The sequence below is a fragment of the Ochotona curzoniae genome, unplaced genomic scaffold (genome assembly GCF_017591425.1).
Source record: "Ochotona curzoniae isolate NIBS_2020 unplaced genomic scaffold, NIBS_Ocur_1.0 scaffold_4701, whole genome shotgun sequence".
Classification (NCBI taxonomy): domain Eukaryota; kingdom Metazoa; phylum Chordata; class Mammalia; order Lagomorpha; family Ochotonidae; genus Ochotona; species Ochotona curzoniae.
In genome coordinates, this window is record NW_024467122.1 from 70,175,363 (window position 1) to 70,191,552 (window position 16,190).

A 16,190-nucleotide genomic window follows, 5' to 3' on the forward strand; every position below is an offset into this window, starting at 1 on the left:
GTGTGCAGCCTTCCAGCTGGACATCCCCTCTTTTCTACCCTCAGCCCACCTCTTCAGGCTTGTCCCTGACTCCAGCATCACACCCATTCTTGTCCCTTTGTTTCTGCCTGTCCCTGCTGTTCCTTCTGCCCATCCATCTCCCAGGACTGCCTCATATCTGACTCCCCAGCTGCTGTTGTCCATGCTGATGACCACCGTCCCCTGTCCTCACTGCCCATGCCATTTTGTAGAGACTTTACCTTGCTAGGTAACCACATTATGGCCTGACACCTTCTTGCAGCTGGAGCAAGGGACAGTGTCTGGAGATTAGGTAGCACCTGAGACCTTCGGTGAATTTCAGCCACTTCAGGCTCCTGAAGTCCAGGGGCGACTGCCAGGCAGCTCAGGGAATCATACCCCAGTTCTTGAGCCTTTCTGTCCCCCAGCCCGTGTGTGTGAACTGTGTCCTTATGGCCAGTGTTCCTTCCCTTCTTGTCCACTCCTCCCATCTGCCCCTGTGCTCAGGAGAGCCAGGCCTGGTGTTCTCCTCAGTGTGGCTCCTAGCAGGAACCAGTGCCAGCGCTGGCCTTGGTGTCTGGATACTCAGGGCTTTGAGCAGCAACTTATGTGTTAAAATTTGTCTCCTCTTTTGACGACTTGAGATGTTTGAAGAAAGACTTCTGGCTCCCCTGCATTCACCGTCCACCCATTTATGACCTCTTCCCCAGCTCATTCACCTGGAGATCAAGCCGGCCATCCGCAACCAGATCATACGGGAGCTGCAGGTCCTGCACGAGTGCAACTCGCCTTACATCGTGGGCTTCTACGGGGCCTTCTACAGTGATGGCGAGATCAGCATATGCATGGAGCACATGGTACGGGGCCTGCCAGGGGAGGGATCCGGCCTCTGGCTTGGTCCTAGCTGGCTGTAGTCGGGAGTGTTGGGGAAGCTTGTGAACTTGAATGTTCACAAGAGGACGGGACCTGCATGTGCCCCTGAGGGTGTGCTTGGAGCGCATTTGCTAGTGCCCTGTTCTGGTGGGGCAAACCTGGTGGATGAGTTTGAAAATCCAGTCACTGTAGGCAGCGCAGTGAGCCAGGTCCAAAGTCTTGGTTATGAAGGTAAATAAAACAGCCCCTACCTTCAGAGAGCTTTTTCTTGTAAAGAATTATTTGGAAAGTAGAGAGACAGAGAAATCTTTGCTGTGTGCCAGCATCTCTCAGGTGAGGGCTGGCAGTGTGGAGGTAAGTGTTGCTGAGCTCTGGTGGGAGTTTGCTCTGCCTTTTGCTGCCAGAAGGAATCTTCTGTGCTTCTGTCAAGAGTGAGCTCCAAGGTCTGTGCCATCCAGCATTCTCCTTTCAGCAGTGTGACCAGGAGGCCATCTGTAGCCCAGCATGGTTGGACACCAGGGCCCGTGCTTCAGAGGTTAGCCCTGGGCTCCGCTGTTGCTGGTGGCCTGCTGTTTGAGAACCCGCTGAGATGAGGCAAATGCTTCTGTTTGTCTCACACTGGCATGTTGTGCAATCCTGAGGGGGCTTGCATCCTGGGGTCCTCTTTCACTCCAGATCCACAACCATTGGTCACATCCTTTATGAAGTGCCATGTTCCCTTTCCCCAGGCCTTCCTCCCAGAAGATGATGAAGGATGGGAAGGGGCTGCTTGCCCATGCTCTCAGAGGGGGCAGTGAGATGTTCTCCCAACCAAGGCACCAAAACTGCAGCCATCTCCAGGATTACCCTGGAGAGCTTGATCTTGGAAAACTGGCCAGAACCTGGGAGTGCAATGCAGTATTGATGGGGGCAATGCGGTGTGTGCTGAATGACGGATGGTGGCCAGGATGGGGAAAGGCCCACTATGGCCTGGAGCCCAAGGGAAGAGTTGTGTCTTAGAGTCAGTACTGGGGGGCTCTGTCTCGGCAGTCCTGGCTCCTAAGGGCAGCTGGGACAGTCTGGGAGTATGAGAGCAGAGGCTCCCAGCTGCTGGAGGGACCCAGCAGGACTGTGTCAGAAGTAGCCATAGCTCAAAGTCCGTGCAACTGAGGGTAGTTTTCACTTCCATCTCTGGGCACTCTGACCACTTATCTGTTCCTTGAGCTCCTACATGGGCTGTCCCCATGGGTGGGAAAACTCCAGCCGCTGCCTGCCACTGTTTTCGGGCTTGCTGCCTCGCCTCGCCTTCAGCACTGATAGGTGGTGTCCCGTAGGGAGCTCTACCCCACAGCACACTCCTCCGGGGCTCTGAGCTGCTCTGTGTCACAGCCTTTGCCTGGCATTCACTGCTGCCTGTGCTTGATGCAGCCCTTCGGTGTGAACGTTTTCAAGTGTGCACAAAGTGGAAGCAAGTATCCAGTGTCCACCTGAAAACCTGCCAGCCCATGTCCGCAGCTGATGCCGCTGTATTTGCACAACTGCGTATCATGGAGACATTGTTCTGATCACTTTCAAGGGATGCATTTTAAAGTAGACCTGTGTCGTGTGTACAGTGTGCCCTGGCCCTTCCTAGAAACAGGCCATGTTTGCAGTGTCCTGTATGAGTGAGGTGACATGGGCCAGGGCGAGGGTGTTCCCCAATCAGAGCAGAAATACTTTTGTCCTCAGAGAAGTTGCTTCCTGCTCCCCTGGGGAGGAGGCACTGAGCAAGCAGGGACCTGGGGTTGAGAGCTGATACAGGGAGAGGAATAAAGCTTTTGAGCTCTTCTCTTCATCAAGCATGAGTCCCTCCCCTGGAATACTTTCACAGAAGCACCACTGGTTTTGTTAATAATTGGTTTCTAAAAATAAGCATGCATTCAGCAGCTGTAGTTGGTGACGGCAAGTTCTTGGCAGGTTCTCGAAGCAGCAGGAGAGCGCTGTAGGGTTCGCCGCGGGCTGCTTGGCACTGTCCCTTTCATCGTCCAAGCTGTCCCTCTGCTCAGAGCTCGAGGGGAGAATGAGGGAAGGGACCAGTGCCTCTTCTTCTGCAGTAGAAATGTTTGCTGTACCCAGTGCTGAGGACAGTAGACTGTTGGCTGCCTGCCCTCTGCCCAGCCCCTGGAGTCTGTCTGAGTTAGTTGGGGTATAAAGTTCAATGATGGAGTGGAGGAAGCGATCTGAGAACTGCAGGTGTGTAGCTTTCTGTCTCCTCTGAAGCCAGTTTGGACAGAGTGGCTCTGTACATATCTAGGTTTGTGGTTTTCTCTGGCTGTTTGGGAAAGTGGTCCAGGCAGAGCCTGTCTGCACAGTAGCTGTATTGCATCAGGGGCAGAAAAAATCTTGTGGAACTTTCTGCACTGAGTCCCTGTTCCCAGGGGTGAAGGACAGCTCTGGGTGTTGTGCTAGTTCCAGGAGCTGTTGACTCAGGTGTAGCCACTGGGCTGTGGTTTTGTCCTGACTTGGCCATGCGGCTGACTGTTTTGTTAAGGCAGCCCAGAATGTGACATTTGTTTGATTGCTTGGGCCTCAGCCTGGAGCAGGGTTCTTCCAGGGGCTCTGGAAGAATTGTTGTGTTTCAGGGGGCGTCATGCACCTGTGCTGCAGGTGTGGGGCTGTCTGTGCCTCATAGGAAAGGCTAGGCCAACCCAGACTCCGCTGTGTGCCTTGGTTGCCTCCTGCCCACCAGGAAGTTGTACCAGGTTTGTGATGCCCCAAAGCTGTGCTGTGGCAGGGCAGCTGGTGTGGTAGGTGGGATTACCCTGTCTTTTAGCATCCACAGGTATGTAGGTTTTCTTCCCCTCAGTGTCTGTGATCAGACATCAATTGGCCCAGACTCTTTGTATACACATAGAATGTTTTAGCATTGATTGAAATATTACCTCCTGGGAAAGTATATCCTTGGATGAGACTCTTATTTACTATTATTAATTATTTTTTTTTATCTCTTCTCAAAAGAAAGTGGTTTTGTGTCTACCTAACAATGTCTTGGCACAAACTGGGTGCTTAGTATCTGCTAATTGATTTATTGATGTTGTTTATCCACTCCTGCAGATGAGTTCAGTAATTTTAGAATCATTTAGAAAAGTGAAGCATTTATTCTATTGCAGAAAATCTGTAAAGAGTAGGAAAGCATAAGGATGGAAATATCATGGGGTAGAAACCCGTGACAGTTGCTGTGTTGACAATTGCGATTTTGTTTTTGTGAGTTTACACGTGATTTATTTTTACAGCAGTGGGGCTGTGCTCTGTCCTTTTCGTTTACTGCTTTGCATGGTGTTCCTTGAGGTTGCACTGATGGCTGCCACATTCGGGCTGGTGTGTGAGGACACCTACCTCTGCTTCTCTGGGTTTTGCCCACCTTAAGGGCGTCTCTGTCATTCCAGAATCAAGTCTCATCCTTATCCATCTTTCCCATAGCATCATCTCTTCATTCAGTGGTTGTTGCCTGCTTGGTTTCAGGGGAGGACTTTTCACTGCTCTGCCTTTGCATATTGGTTGTCCTGGTCAGAGGAGTACATTCCATCTGTGTAGAGAGCACTGTTCTATGCCCCTGTGCCTTATGCAGAGGTGGTGGATATGTGGCAGATGGGGCTGTAACTGCTCAGTCTAGACAGGGTATTTAGAAGGTCAGTTGGAGTATGCAGGAGATCCCTCTGCCTGCAAGGGTGATTTCAAGTTGCTGGTGCTCACGGGCTTCCTGAGGCCATGGGGGTCTCCCCGCTTCTGCTGTGAAGTACTGGGCTTCTCTGAGTGCAGGGTTTCTAATCATTCACAGACTAAAGTGTGGAGCTGTGCATGTTCTGGCCTCACAGCATGCATCCCTTCCTCCTGGGGTCTTCCCCAGGCCCCTCTCCGACCAGTTGCTATCTCCGAATCACCTCCTTGCTAGTCTTGTCCCTTTTTTTCAGCTGGGGTGCAGCCCATCTTGCCTGCAGGCAGTAAGGTGCTGGTTCCTGGCTGGGGCTCTGGCCTCAGGTGGCTCTCCCTGGCTCGATTTCTCCTCACTGCAGCAGTCCACACACCCATAGGGCCAGGGGCTGCATGTGGCTCTGGGAGCACTAAACAGTTCAGTACTGCTCTGCCGTGGTCCTCCCTGAGGCCTGCCACTCCTTTCTCCTCTTGCTTTGTCCCTTTCCAAGTGTGCAAGTCATGCTCATCCTTTGAGGGAGGTTTAGTTCAAATGCCATCTTTCTAGCTGAAGTTAGAATTCCCTCTTAACTCTGTGTCCACTGCTTTTACTCTGTGGGTTTTTTTGTTTTGTTTTGTTATGTTAGTTAATATGTTTATTGGGAGCAGCTATCAGCTCTTATTCATGTATCTGCCCTTGTAGAACCTAACTCAATCCATGATGCTTGGTAGGGTTTGTGGACTGAATGAACTGTTTTGCTTTGTACTAACCATGATTTGTCAGAATTATACCAAGTTGTGACTTAGATGCTCATGATAAAGTGGCTAATAGTTCCTGAGTATTTATTACGTGCTACACATTTTTCTAAGTGCTTCATTTCTGTTAGCTTGATTAATTCTGTGGTAGCCCTGTTGCTATTAGAACGGCCTTATTCGGGCCCGGCAGCGTGGCCTAGCAACTAAAGTCCTCACCTTGAATGCTCCGGGATCCCATATGGGCACCAGTTCTAGTCCCGGCAGCTCCACTTCCCATCCAGCTCCCTGCTTGTGGCCTGGGAAGGCAGTCGAGGACAGCCCAGAGCCTTGAGACCCTGCACCCGTGTGGGATACCCGGAAGAGGTTCCTGACTCCTGGCTTTGGATTGGTACATCACCAGCCGTTGCGCTCACTTGGGGAATGACCCATCGGACGGAAGATCTTCCTCTCTGTCTCTCCTCCTCTATGTATATCTGACTTTCCAATGAAAATAAAATAAATCTTAAAAAAAAAAAAGAATGGCCTTATTCATTACCATCCTTACTTTATCAGTTGAGTAACTTGGTTCAGGTCTCCCAGATAGTGGGAGAGTTGAGATTCAGATTTAGACAGTTGATTATTTATTTTAAAAGCAGAGTGACAGAGAAAAAAGGAGGGACGGAGATATCATCTGGCCTTCACCAGGCCAAAGCAGGGAGCCTTGAACCCCAGCCGGGTCTCCCACATGGGTAACAGGAGCCAAGTCCTTGGGTTATCAGCTGCTGCCTCTCAGGCACATGAGCATGAAGCTGGATCTAAAGTGTGGAGTAACTGGGGCTCAGACCCGAAGTTGGAGATGGGTTCAGCTGTCCCAGGCACGGATTTCCCCCGCTGTGCTGTAGCACTCACCCTACAAGCCTTTTCATGACCGCTGAATTAGAGACTTGTACAGCGATAGCCAAATGATTTGAGCTGCTCATTCCGTGTCACCTCCTTCCATGTGGCTCATGGTCATTCTGTTTCATGTCTGTTGCCGAGGCCAGTGTGAGGCCCTGGCCTTCTAGGGGGGTCTGTGAGTCCAGCTCTCCCTGTGCAGCTTGGCAGTTGGAAGACGAGCTGGAGTTGTCACTCATGGGCTGCTCTTGTTCTTAGGATGGTGGTTCCTTGGATCAAGTCCTCAAGAAAGCTGGACGGATTCCTGAGCAGATTCTGGGGAAAGTTAGCATTGCTGTGAGTATGCTCTGGGCTGTTCCTTCTGAGGGCCCTCTCTGGAAGCTTGTGAGGTGGGAGGGAGGGAGAAGTTAGGTGGAAGCTTTGAACAAGACTTTATCATTAGCATGTTCCCTCTGTGAAATCTATGTAATAGTGTCTCCCATTTGTATGAGCAAGCAAAATGACTTTCTTTGTGTTACAGTCTGTGTTTTGAGAAAGTAGGACCGAGAGATCCAGAATCCTCATTCAGGTGTGGGAGGCAGACGTGCATGCGTGGGTGGTGGTGTCAGACTTGATTAAACTTATAATCGCTGATTTTACTTGAAAATATTCTCTATCAACCATGTTAAAAGGTGACTGCTTGGTAGAGCAGGTTATACGCACACACAAACATAACATAGGAGGGCAAAATTGTGCTGGTAGCCAAGCTGTTTCCCAGCCCCTGGGAAAGCAGATCTAGAGCATGCTAGACGCTGCTGCTTGTGTTCCGCGGCCTCACACACTGTCCTCCCTGCAGGTGATCAAGGGCCTGACGTACCTGAGGGAGAAGCACAAGATCATGCACCGAGGTGAGCAGCCCTGGGCGGGTGTGGAATTCTGGCTGACATGCGGAGTTTGTGGCATTCTCTTGTCTTGTGTTTGGTTGTGATGTAAATGCCTTTTGATCACAAACACCCTGTTGGGCATTAGTACAAGTTCTTGTTCATTTGGTGGCCTGGGCTTCAGATCCCACTCTCTTCATCCTCCTCACGGGTTTGACATGCTGGTGTCTTTACCGAGCACCTCCTGTAGGCCGAGTTCTGTGCTGTTCAATGGTATACTCTGGCTTTATTTCCATTCCCAGTGGAGAAAGAGGTCTACTCCGTCCCCTGCTCCATGCTGCCCCTGCCTCCCCCAGGCTTGCTTTTCTGGTTTTACCAATTACTACTCTTTGGCATGAAGAATGGCTTCTTGAGCCAGACCCTACTTAGATGTCTTGGGTGCAATTCTCCACTGGCACAGCTGTGAAGGGGAAGAAGGTGTGTGCCCCAGGAAGCATTGCTTGTCTGGGCTGGCCTGTCCTTGGTGCTCAGCTCAGCCAGGGTGAGGAGATGAGAGGCCTGGGCTGTGGAATGGTGCTCTGCACCGCTGGGCCCCCAAGCAGGAAGCTCAGCAAGTGGAAACCTGACACAGGGGGTGCATGGGAGAGAGTCCATATGGGATGCTGGCACTGCAAGCAGAGGCTTAGTCTCCCTGTGGTTGTTCCTGGCTTCTGTGCTGCCAGTACAATCTGCTTCTGGTCTAAAGACAGTGTTTCCTAATGAAATTTCTACTCATTTCTTATTCTGTCCTTGAGGAAGCCTGGGAAAGAGTACAGAGGCTTTTTCCTCTGCCTCAACTTTTTATTATTATTTTTTAAATGTTTATTTATTTTTATTGGAAAAGCAGATTTATAGAGAGAAGGAGAGACAGAGAGAGATCTTCATCTGATAGTTCACTCCATAAATGGCCACAATGGCTGGAGCTGATCTGGAGCCATGAGCCAGAAACTTTTCCCAGGTCTCCCATGTGGGTGTTTTGTAGGATTTTTGACCCCGAATACAGCAGCAGCCTCAATTCTTGTCTCGAATTTTCATGCAGACACAGTTTAGTTTTAAAGCAAGATTTATCAGAAAAGCTGAGAAAAGGAGCTCCTGTCCTAGTGACGGGAGGGGGTTTTGAGATAGAAAAGACTCATATCTCCTGCCATAGTGGCAGGAGGAGGAAAGAGGGAAAAATCTGTATTAATGGTGGGGAAAGCATCTTTTAAAGGTTCACCTCAAAGATGTTTCTCCATAAACAAAGGAGAATTCCTGGTTTTGTTGTTGTTTTTGAAAGATTTATTTATTTTATTGGAAAGGCAGATGTACAGAGAGGAGGAGAGACAGAGAGGAAGATCTTCTATCCTATGATTCGCTCCCCAAGTGAGCGCAACGGCTGGTGCTGAGCCGATCCAGAACCAGGAACTTCTTTCCAGGTCTCCCACACGGGTGCAGGGTCCCAAGGCCTTGGGCCGTCCTCAACTGCTTTCCTAGGCCACAAGCAGGGAGCTAGATGGGAAGTGGAGCTGCAGGGATCAGAACCAGCGCCCATATGGGATCCTGGCACGTTCAAGGCGAGGACCTTAACCATTACAGTATTGCACTGGGCCCTGAATTCCTGGTTTTCATAGTACCTACCTGGCCCTTGGACAAAGGCCCAGAGAGGTGTCACCAGCCAACTTCTTCGGTCCCTTTCTAATGATGAAGAGACCAGTCTGAGGTCCTCCCCCTTGGCAATGGCCAGAGGTAGAATAGGGCTGACGCTTCAGGTGGGAAATTGGTATGTTAGTGTTGCCCTTGTCTCTTGGGGAAGTGTGTTCTTGATATGTTAAAATATGTACTTGTCTTGGAGAAACGTGCCCTGGTGGGGAAAATACCATTTTATATTTGAGAAAAAAAAATGATGACTTGGAGACCCAGAATACTCTAACTACTTACTACCCAGTCTAACTTCTCTCTCAGGTGCAGGGGCCCAGGGATTTGAGCCACCCTCCACTGTTTTTCCAAACCATTTATAGGGAGCTGGATTGTAAGTGGAGTAGCCGGAGCATGAACAGGTGCCAATATGGGATGCCAGTGTTGAAGGAGGACGGTTAGCTTGCTATGCCACTGTGCCAGCCCCAATTTTTTTTTCTTAACATAAATTGATTTTTTTGAAGATATTTATTTGAAAATAGGAGTTTGAGAGAGAGAGAGAGAGAGAGAGAGATCATCCATCTGCTGCTTTATTCCTTACATGGCTGTAATGAGCTGAGCTGGTCTAGGCTGAAGTCTAGAGCCTGAAATTCCATCTGCGTCTCCCATGTGGGGCAGGAACATGAGCACTGTGGCTCTCCTCCACTGTTTCTCTAGGTGCATTCGCAGGGAAGCTAGATTGGAAGTGAAGCAATTGGGACTTGAACCACTGCTTCAATATGAAATGCAGGTGTCACAAGCATTGGCTTAACACTGTACCACGCCCTACACTCCCCCCCCCCCCAATTATTATGTAGCATATAACAAGGCATAAATAGTTTGCTAACTTCCTACTGCTTTGTGGATTGGCAGGATCCTGCCCCCATGTGATAGCTACCCTTGCTGAATCTTCCCCTGCTGGTCTTGGGCTTTCCAGTAGCCCAAATGCAAGCCCCCTGTTAGGCTTGTGAGTCATTCTGTTTGTTTACAACCTGCTGGCCAAAGCAAATCACGTGGTCAAGCCAAGATTTCAAAGGCAGAGTGAAGACTCCGCCTCTTGCTGGAGGGAGCTGTAAGATACTGTGACCTGTTTTTTCCAGTGACTTTGTCAGTGATCAAGTCCAGGATCCAAGTTTTGACTGTGCTGCTTGCTTTGTAACCCTGGCATTTGTTGTTCAGCTGTAAACTCAGGAAGCTGGAGAGGATGGCCTAGGCCATGGATTGTGTGGATACCTTCAGATACTGTGCATGGAGTGCGGAGAGCAGAGCTGGGCGCACGGCACTTAGTAACCCTTAGCTGCTGTGTGACCGGTTGCTCAGCTTCCCAAACTCACTCCTGAGCAGGACCCCCGGGAACTTGGGGCATCCGTGGAGGGGCTGAACTGCACCCCCAACCAGGACAGCAAACTAAGCAGCTCTGGGCCACTCAAGCAGGGAAGCAGCTGCCCCTGCCCACAGCTAACCACATGCCAGCTGAGCTTGGCTACATCCCAGAGGGTTCTGCCTGGTGTTGGGCACAGATCGGTACCCTGTGCCCTCAGCTGGCACTCCTGGCTTCTGATGACTAAGTTGAGAGTGACTTATAGGTGTGTATCTTGGAGAAAACTGAGGTAATTCTTTCCTGTATCAAAGCATGCCCTTCAGACATGGTCTCATGGTCGTCAAAAAGCCAAGTGAGTTGCTGCAGCCTGGCTCGGGCATTTCTTTCCAGCATTATGGCAGTACATCCCTCCTTGCCTGCCAGATACAGGAGAAAAGGGAAGAAAAGGAAAATTGGAAGCATTTGCCTAACCCACCTTCCCCCAAGCTTCGACCACCCCCACCCTAATTAAATCAGTGGTCCACATATGCATCCATCCTTGTCAACTGTGTAAACAACATACAAAATGAAAGAAAGAATGAAGGAGTGAGGATTTGAAAAGGGAATATGATAGTACCACATAGCCAGCCATCATGGCAGCTGAAATACTTAGTGAGAGAGGAAATGCATTTGTGATGTATGGAGGGAAACCAGTCACTTTTTTTTTCAAATTTATTTTTATTGGGAAGTCAGATAAACAGAGAGGAGGAGGAGAGACAGAGAGGAAGATCTTCCGTTCAGTGATTCACTCCCCAAGTGGCCGCAGTGGCTGGTGTTGCGCCAATCCAAAGCCAGAAACTTCCTCCAGGTTTCCCACGCAGGTGCAGAATCCCAAAGCTTTGGACCAACCCTGACTGCTTTCCCAGGCCACAAGCAGGGAGCTAGATGGGAAACAGAGCTGCCGGGATTAGACCCGGTGCCCATATGGGATCCCGGAGCGTTCAAGGCGAGGCTTTAGCCTCTAGGCCTCTGCGCTGAGTCCCCCTCTCCCTTTTTTAAAGATTTATTTATTTTTGTTGGAAAGCCAGATACACAGAGAGGAAGAGAGAGAGGGAGAGAGAAAGATAAAAATAGATCATCTGTCCTCTGATTCACTTCCTAAATGGCCACAATGGCTGAAGCTGAGCTGATCCAAAGCCAGGAGCCAGGAGCTTCTTCTGGGTCTCCCATGTGGGTTCAGGGTCCCTGCTCCCATGTGGGTGAAGGGTCGTCCTCGACTGCCTTTCCTGGCCACAGAGAGCTGGATGGAAAACGGAATAGTCTGGATTAGAACTTGTGTCCATATGGGGTCTTGGTGTGTGCAAGGCGAGCACTTTAGCTAATAGGCTATGGCACCAGGGCCACCCTGGGTTTTCAGATACCATTTAGGTGCAGTGCTTCCAGCTGGCCAAGGCATCTGTGTACTATAGTGGCCAGGGTACTCTGTGTACCCTGGAGGGGCCTACTGCCTTGCTGGGCAGTGTGGCCAGCTTTTGTGTATACTGTGCACACCAGGTAGGAACCTGGGTGGGCAGCACCTGTCATCTTCCTTCCTGAGAGGTGATCGGTCCCTGCTGTCCCTGGGCAGTATGAGAGCAGCCTGGTACTGGTGGCCTGGGCTCCTTCTCTGGATGCTGCTGTGCCATTAGGCAGAACACATACTCTGTTCTTCAACCCTGGTGTTCAGGGCCATGGCCGTCTCTGTGGTCCACTGTGGCGTGGGGGCTGCTGAGCAGAGCTGGCCATTGGTTTGTGAGCCCCGTAGCTGGGAGAAAGTGTGTGTGCTCTCCTGTGTTCACGTGCCCCTCTCCTTCTGTCTTTCCCCACCAGACAAGTTGCTGGTGGTTGTGATGTGTGTGGAGCAGCTGCTGAATCCCAAGGTCCAGTGCAGTGAATCAGTGTGGAGAGCCGGGGTGCCTGCTGAGGGTTCCACCCTAGTCACTGCCCTGCCTCCTCTTGGGTGGAGTTAGCTGTGATGCCATTTCTTAGAATTCTCTGGTTGTGGCAGAAACCAGTTCAACATGACTTCATCGAAAGAGAGTACTGACTTGAGTCAGCATTGGGTGAAGGCAGGAGGAATGGACTGGACGCGACACCCCAGGACGCTGTTTTCTGCTTGGCTTTGCTTTATTTTTTTTTTTTTTTAAGGTTTCTTTATTTATTTGAAAGGCAGACTTAATGCAGTGAGGGTGGGAAGGCAAAGAAAATTTTCTGTGTGCTAGTTAATTTCCCAATGGCCACCACAGCTGGGGCTGGGTCAGGAATCCCACCCAGGTCTTCCACGTGTGAGCCGGGGCCCAAGCCCTTGAGTCTTATTCCATTGCCTTTCCAGGAGCGTTAACAGGGAGCTGGATTGGAAGCAGAGCTGCTAGGATTCAAACCTGTGCTCAAGTGGAATGCCGGCACCACAGGCCGTTTCTTAACCCAGTGGACCACGATGCTGGCCTATCAACTTTGTTTATTCCTGGGTGGGCTTCCTTGTGTGAGATCATCCTCACTGGGCCAGGCTTGGCCTCACCAGCCACAGGCATATCTGTTCCCTAGAGCTGCCTGTCCTGGAGGAAGAACTCCTTACTGGGTCAGCACTTAAGAGCACCTGCCTCCGTCCCCCACCTGTCACTGTGCACAGGGAGCCATCAGAGCTAAACCAAGTATTTACATGACAAGTTATTACCAAGTATTGGGTAGGACAACAGGAAAGCTGCTGAAGGCAGGATTTTGTGCAGCAGGGATGGGACAAATGGCCCCCAAGCCCCACCTGCCCTGCTGCCTCTTGCTTCATGGCCTGCTCACTGAGGGTGGCTTTTAGCTTTCATCCCCAGATGAAGCTTTGTTGGCTCACAGCCTCCCAGGGTGGTTTGTGTGGCTGCCCTGGGGCTACAGGGCTAGGTGTGAGAAGTTACCTCTGGAAGAATGACTGTGAGGCCTTCAAAACCAGAGTGGTGTCCTCCCTTGGTTCTTTTCAAAGAACTCACCTGATTACTTCATCTGTCCATGAAGTTGAGAATTTCAGCAGAAAGCTAATGCTGTGGATGAACTCGGCAGGGAGAATGAGCTGGAGCTGTGGAGCTGGAGCTTGGTTTCTGTCAAGTCCTGATGTTGTCCGTGGTAGCTGCAGGTTCCACTCCTGCGTGGTCTGTTGTCTACCTGTGAGCTCAGGGGTTGGGGGAAGAGAGGACAGCAGGGTGTGGCCATGTCTGGAGCTGTGGGCAGCAGGGGTGTGTGTTGCCCTGGCTTTGCTTAGCCTGCTCTGATCAAGACCCTGCAGAAGGTTTGCATGACTTGGATCAACATGGCTTAGCCCTGGAGATGCCGTCTGAGGAAGATCAGTAACTGCTGAGAATGGTGTTAAGTCACACCTCAGCTTGCTTTGTCTCTCCTCTGTCACACACAATAGTGGGTGGCCTGCCTGAACCTTGCGCCCAGTGTTGACTTAGCAACCTGGACCTCTAGGGTGTGCTGAAAGGCAGCCTGAATGTGTTAAGGACACGTGGTATAGACTGGTTCAGACCAGAGCCGGGCTGTGCTGATAGGCAGCCAGGGGAGGCTCTTACTCTCCAGGGCAGAGTTAGCACAGAACGCCCATGGGTGTCCAAGTTGCACCCAGCAGGGAGTTTCCAAATTCCTCCTCTTACCTTGGCTTGTGGGTACAGTCTGAGGTGGCACGAGTGTGTTCTCGCTTTGTTGTGTTGGAAGCTGCTTGAGTGAATTCCTGAGTGATTTCTGCAACCCGCATAAGGCGCTGGCCTGAGATCTTCTCTAGGTTTCTGTCCTCTGCACCTCTGGTGAGCCTGAGCTGTCACTCTCATAACTGTGGCAGGGAGAGCTTGCGGGGGACAGTGAGTTTGCAGGGACGAGGGACCAGTTGTAGACTGCCCTGGTTCCTTGGTAGCCAGAATCTAGTTGTTATTCCCCACCCCTGCAGTGTCCCCATTAGGAATGTGAATCCCATGCTCTCTGGTGTGGAATCATGCCACCCATAGGATATTAACTGTAGGTGAGTGTGTCTCCTAGCTTCTCCAGAGAAGCAGGCAGGATGTTGAGGTGGGGGTGTATGCCCTCCCAGTACCACTCCACCCCATACCAGAGGAATTTCTTTAGGGTGTGCTCATGGAGCAAGAGGTGGTGAGTGGGACTTTGCAATTTGGTAGATGGTGTGTGGCAGTTTTGGGAAAGCAATTCCATGGGGAGTGGAGCACAGGATGCCTGACATGGAGGCAGCAAAACAGGGATCTGTCCTTAAAGGAAATACTAAGTGGCTCCAGTGGAAAGCAAAGGGTGCCTGCCTTTACACAATCTTTTCCTCCCACTCCGCACTGCAAAGGAAATGCCAGGCAGCTTAGAGCAGTAGGATTGGCAGCAGGGGAGCTTAGTGGAAGCTGAATGTTGGGGGATATGTAGTTGCTGTCTCTACTTTTATGCATATTTTGAATTTTTTCCCCAGAAAAGATGGTTAGAAGAAAGTGACACTTGTACTGATGCCACAAGTGTTACAAAGACATCAGGAAGAGGGGTCTGGGGAGCAGTGGGATTCAGGTGGCTTTCCAGAGCTGGGTTTTGTTCGCAGAGGGTTCTTGGTTACAAGAACAGAAAGCAGCCCAAGCCAATGTCACACAACAGGGGGACCCTTCCTGAGGCCAGTTGCAGCCCGTCCCCTGGGAACAGACAGGACACACACCTGCAGCTCTGCTTTCCTCGCTTCTCTATGGCAGAAGGAAGATGCCACCCTCCAGCCAGTAGTATGCATCTGACCCAGCCCCACGGGGTGCCAGCAGCTCTGAGCACAGAGTGGGCAGGAAGGGGTGCCTGTGAGTTAGGCAGCCCTCTCCCTACTCCCTGGAGTGGAAGACAGGAAGGATGGGAAGGTGGATGGGCTGGTGTGCGTGGTTTGGGCTGCCTCAGTCTTCAGCTGAAGCTCTTGCTTGGAGAGAGGGTAGCAGCATGTTCCCTGAAGAGGCGTACATGACAGGGACAGTTCTCAGCGGTCTCAGCTAGGATTATCTTTGATGTCTACCTGACATCTTTCCTTGAGTCTCCACACACTGTGGTGAATTCCTCCTTCACCTCCACTAAGCTGGGAGAAGGACAGAGACAAAGAGACAGAGATCTTTCATCCTCTGGTTCACTCCCCAAATGGCTGCAGTAGCTGGGGTCATCATCTGCTGTTTTCCCAGACCCAGTAGCTAGCTGGGAGTTGGATTGGAAGCACAGCATCCTAGATTTGAATCAGTGCCCACATATGGGGTGCCAGCGTTCTAGGCAGTGGCAGCAGCAGCAGCTTAAAGTGCTACACAAGCCCTTAGACTACTTTTTCAGTGTTTTATGCTGAGTGGACCCTGGGCACAATTGGTGATGCCTTACTTGGGCGGAACCTGGGTTACCATAAATAGAGTGGCCTCATTGGAAGTTCTCGCCCACCCCTCACAAGTGCTTGGTGCTCCATCCGGCCTGCCTGCTTTCGTCATAATTTGTGTTTCCCCATCTCTTCCTGCTGGGCAGGATTGGCCTTCAGTGGGTTGAGGCTTGTTCCCCACGTCTTGCCCTTTCTTGAACAGCATGTGTATCCCCATTGGCCAGCATGCTTTTCCTGCCTGTGAGTGGTTGCTTGACTTTGTGACAGACACATTGCCTGCTCCTCTCCCCAAGTATCCCATGCAGTCCACAGGGCGAGACACGGTGCTCCAGTACAAGGTCTCCAGATGGGAAAGGGTGTGAGCGTGGCGGACTTCAGCCTGAGCCCCCGTCTCTGTAAAATAGGCCTGCTCTGCCAGATGCAGTCACTGGGAGCAAGCCCGGACATCTGGGAGCTCTTTCCATTCTTATCCCAGCCGCTGGCTTCCCCTCAACTCCCTCTAGTGTATCCCTCGTTCCCCGAGCTCCGACTTTCGCTGCATAGTGTTTGACAAATGTAGGCCATGTGTTAGAATGGTGTGCATGAATGGAAAGCCAGTCCTGAACCCTTGAACCATCATGTCACATCACGGTTGTGTGCCTGAGTGGGGGTGAGGGCAGGGAGCAGCAGGCTGTCAGGGAGCAAGCAGGGTGTGGGGAAGAGGAGTAAAACCCTAGGAGTCTTGGATGGGAAGGGAGCAGACCCTGCAGCACAGTTGCTCAGTTTGGCTGTGAGACTCTTACAAGGAGAGAGAGACCAA

General features: G+C 51.1%; 1 protein-coding gene across 1 annotated transcript in view; it reads left to right on the forward strand.

The window, feature by feature from the left end:
* The window catches only part of MAP2K1 (mitogen-activated protein kinase kinase 1), a 65,471-nt gene that overhangs the window by 37,742 nt on the left and 11,539 nt on the right, over nucleotides 1-16,190 (forward strand). Inside the window, exons 3-5 of the mRNA XM_040969935.1 lie at nucleotides 708-854; nucleotides 6,406-6,483; nucleotides 6,983-7,034. Of these exons, the coding sequence (XP_040825869.1) occupies nucleotides 708-854; nucleotides 6,406-6,483; nucleotides 6,983-7,034 (277 nt within the window). The remainder of the gene's footprint in view (nucleotides 1-707; nucleotides 855-6,405; nucleotides 6,484-6,982; nucleotides 7,035-16,190) is intronic.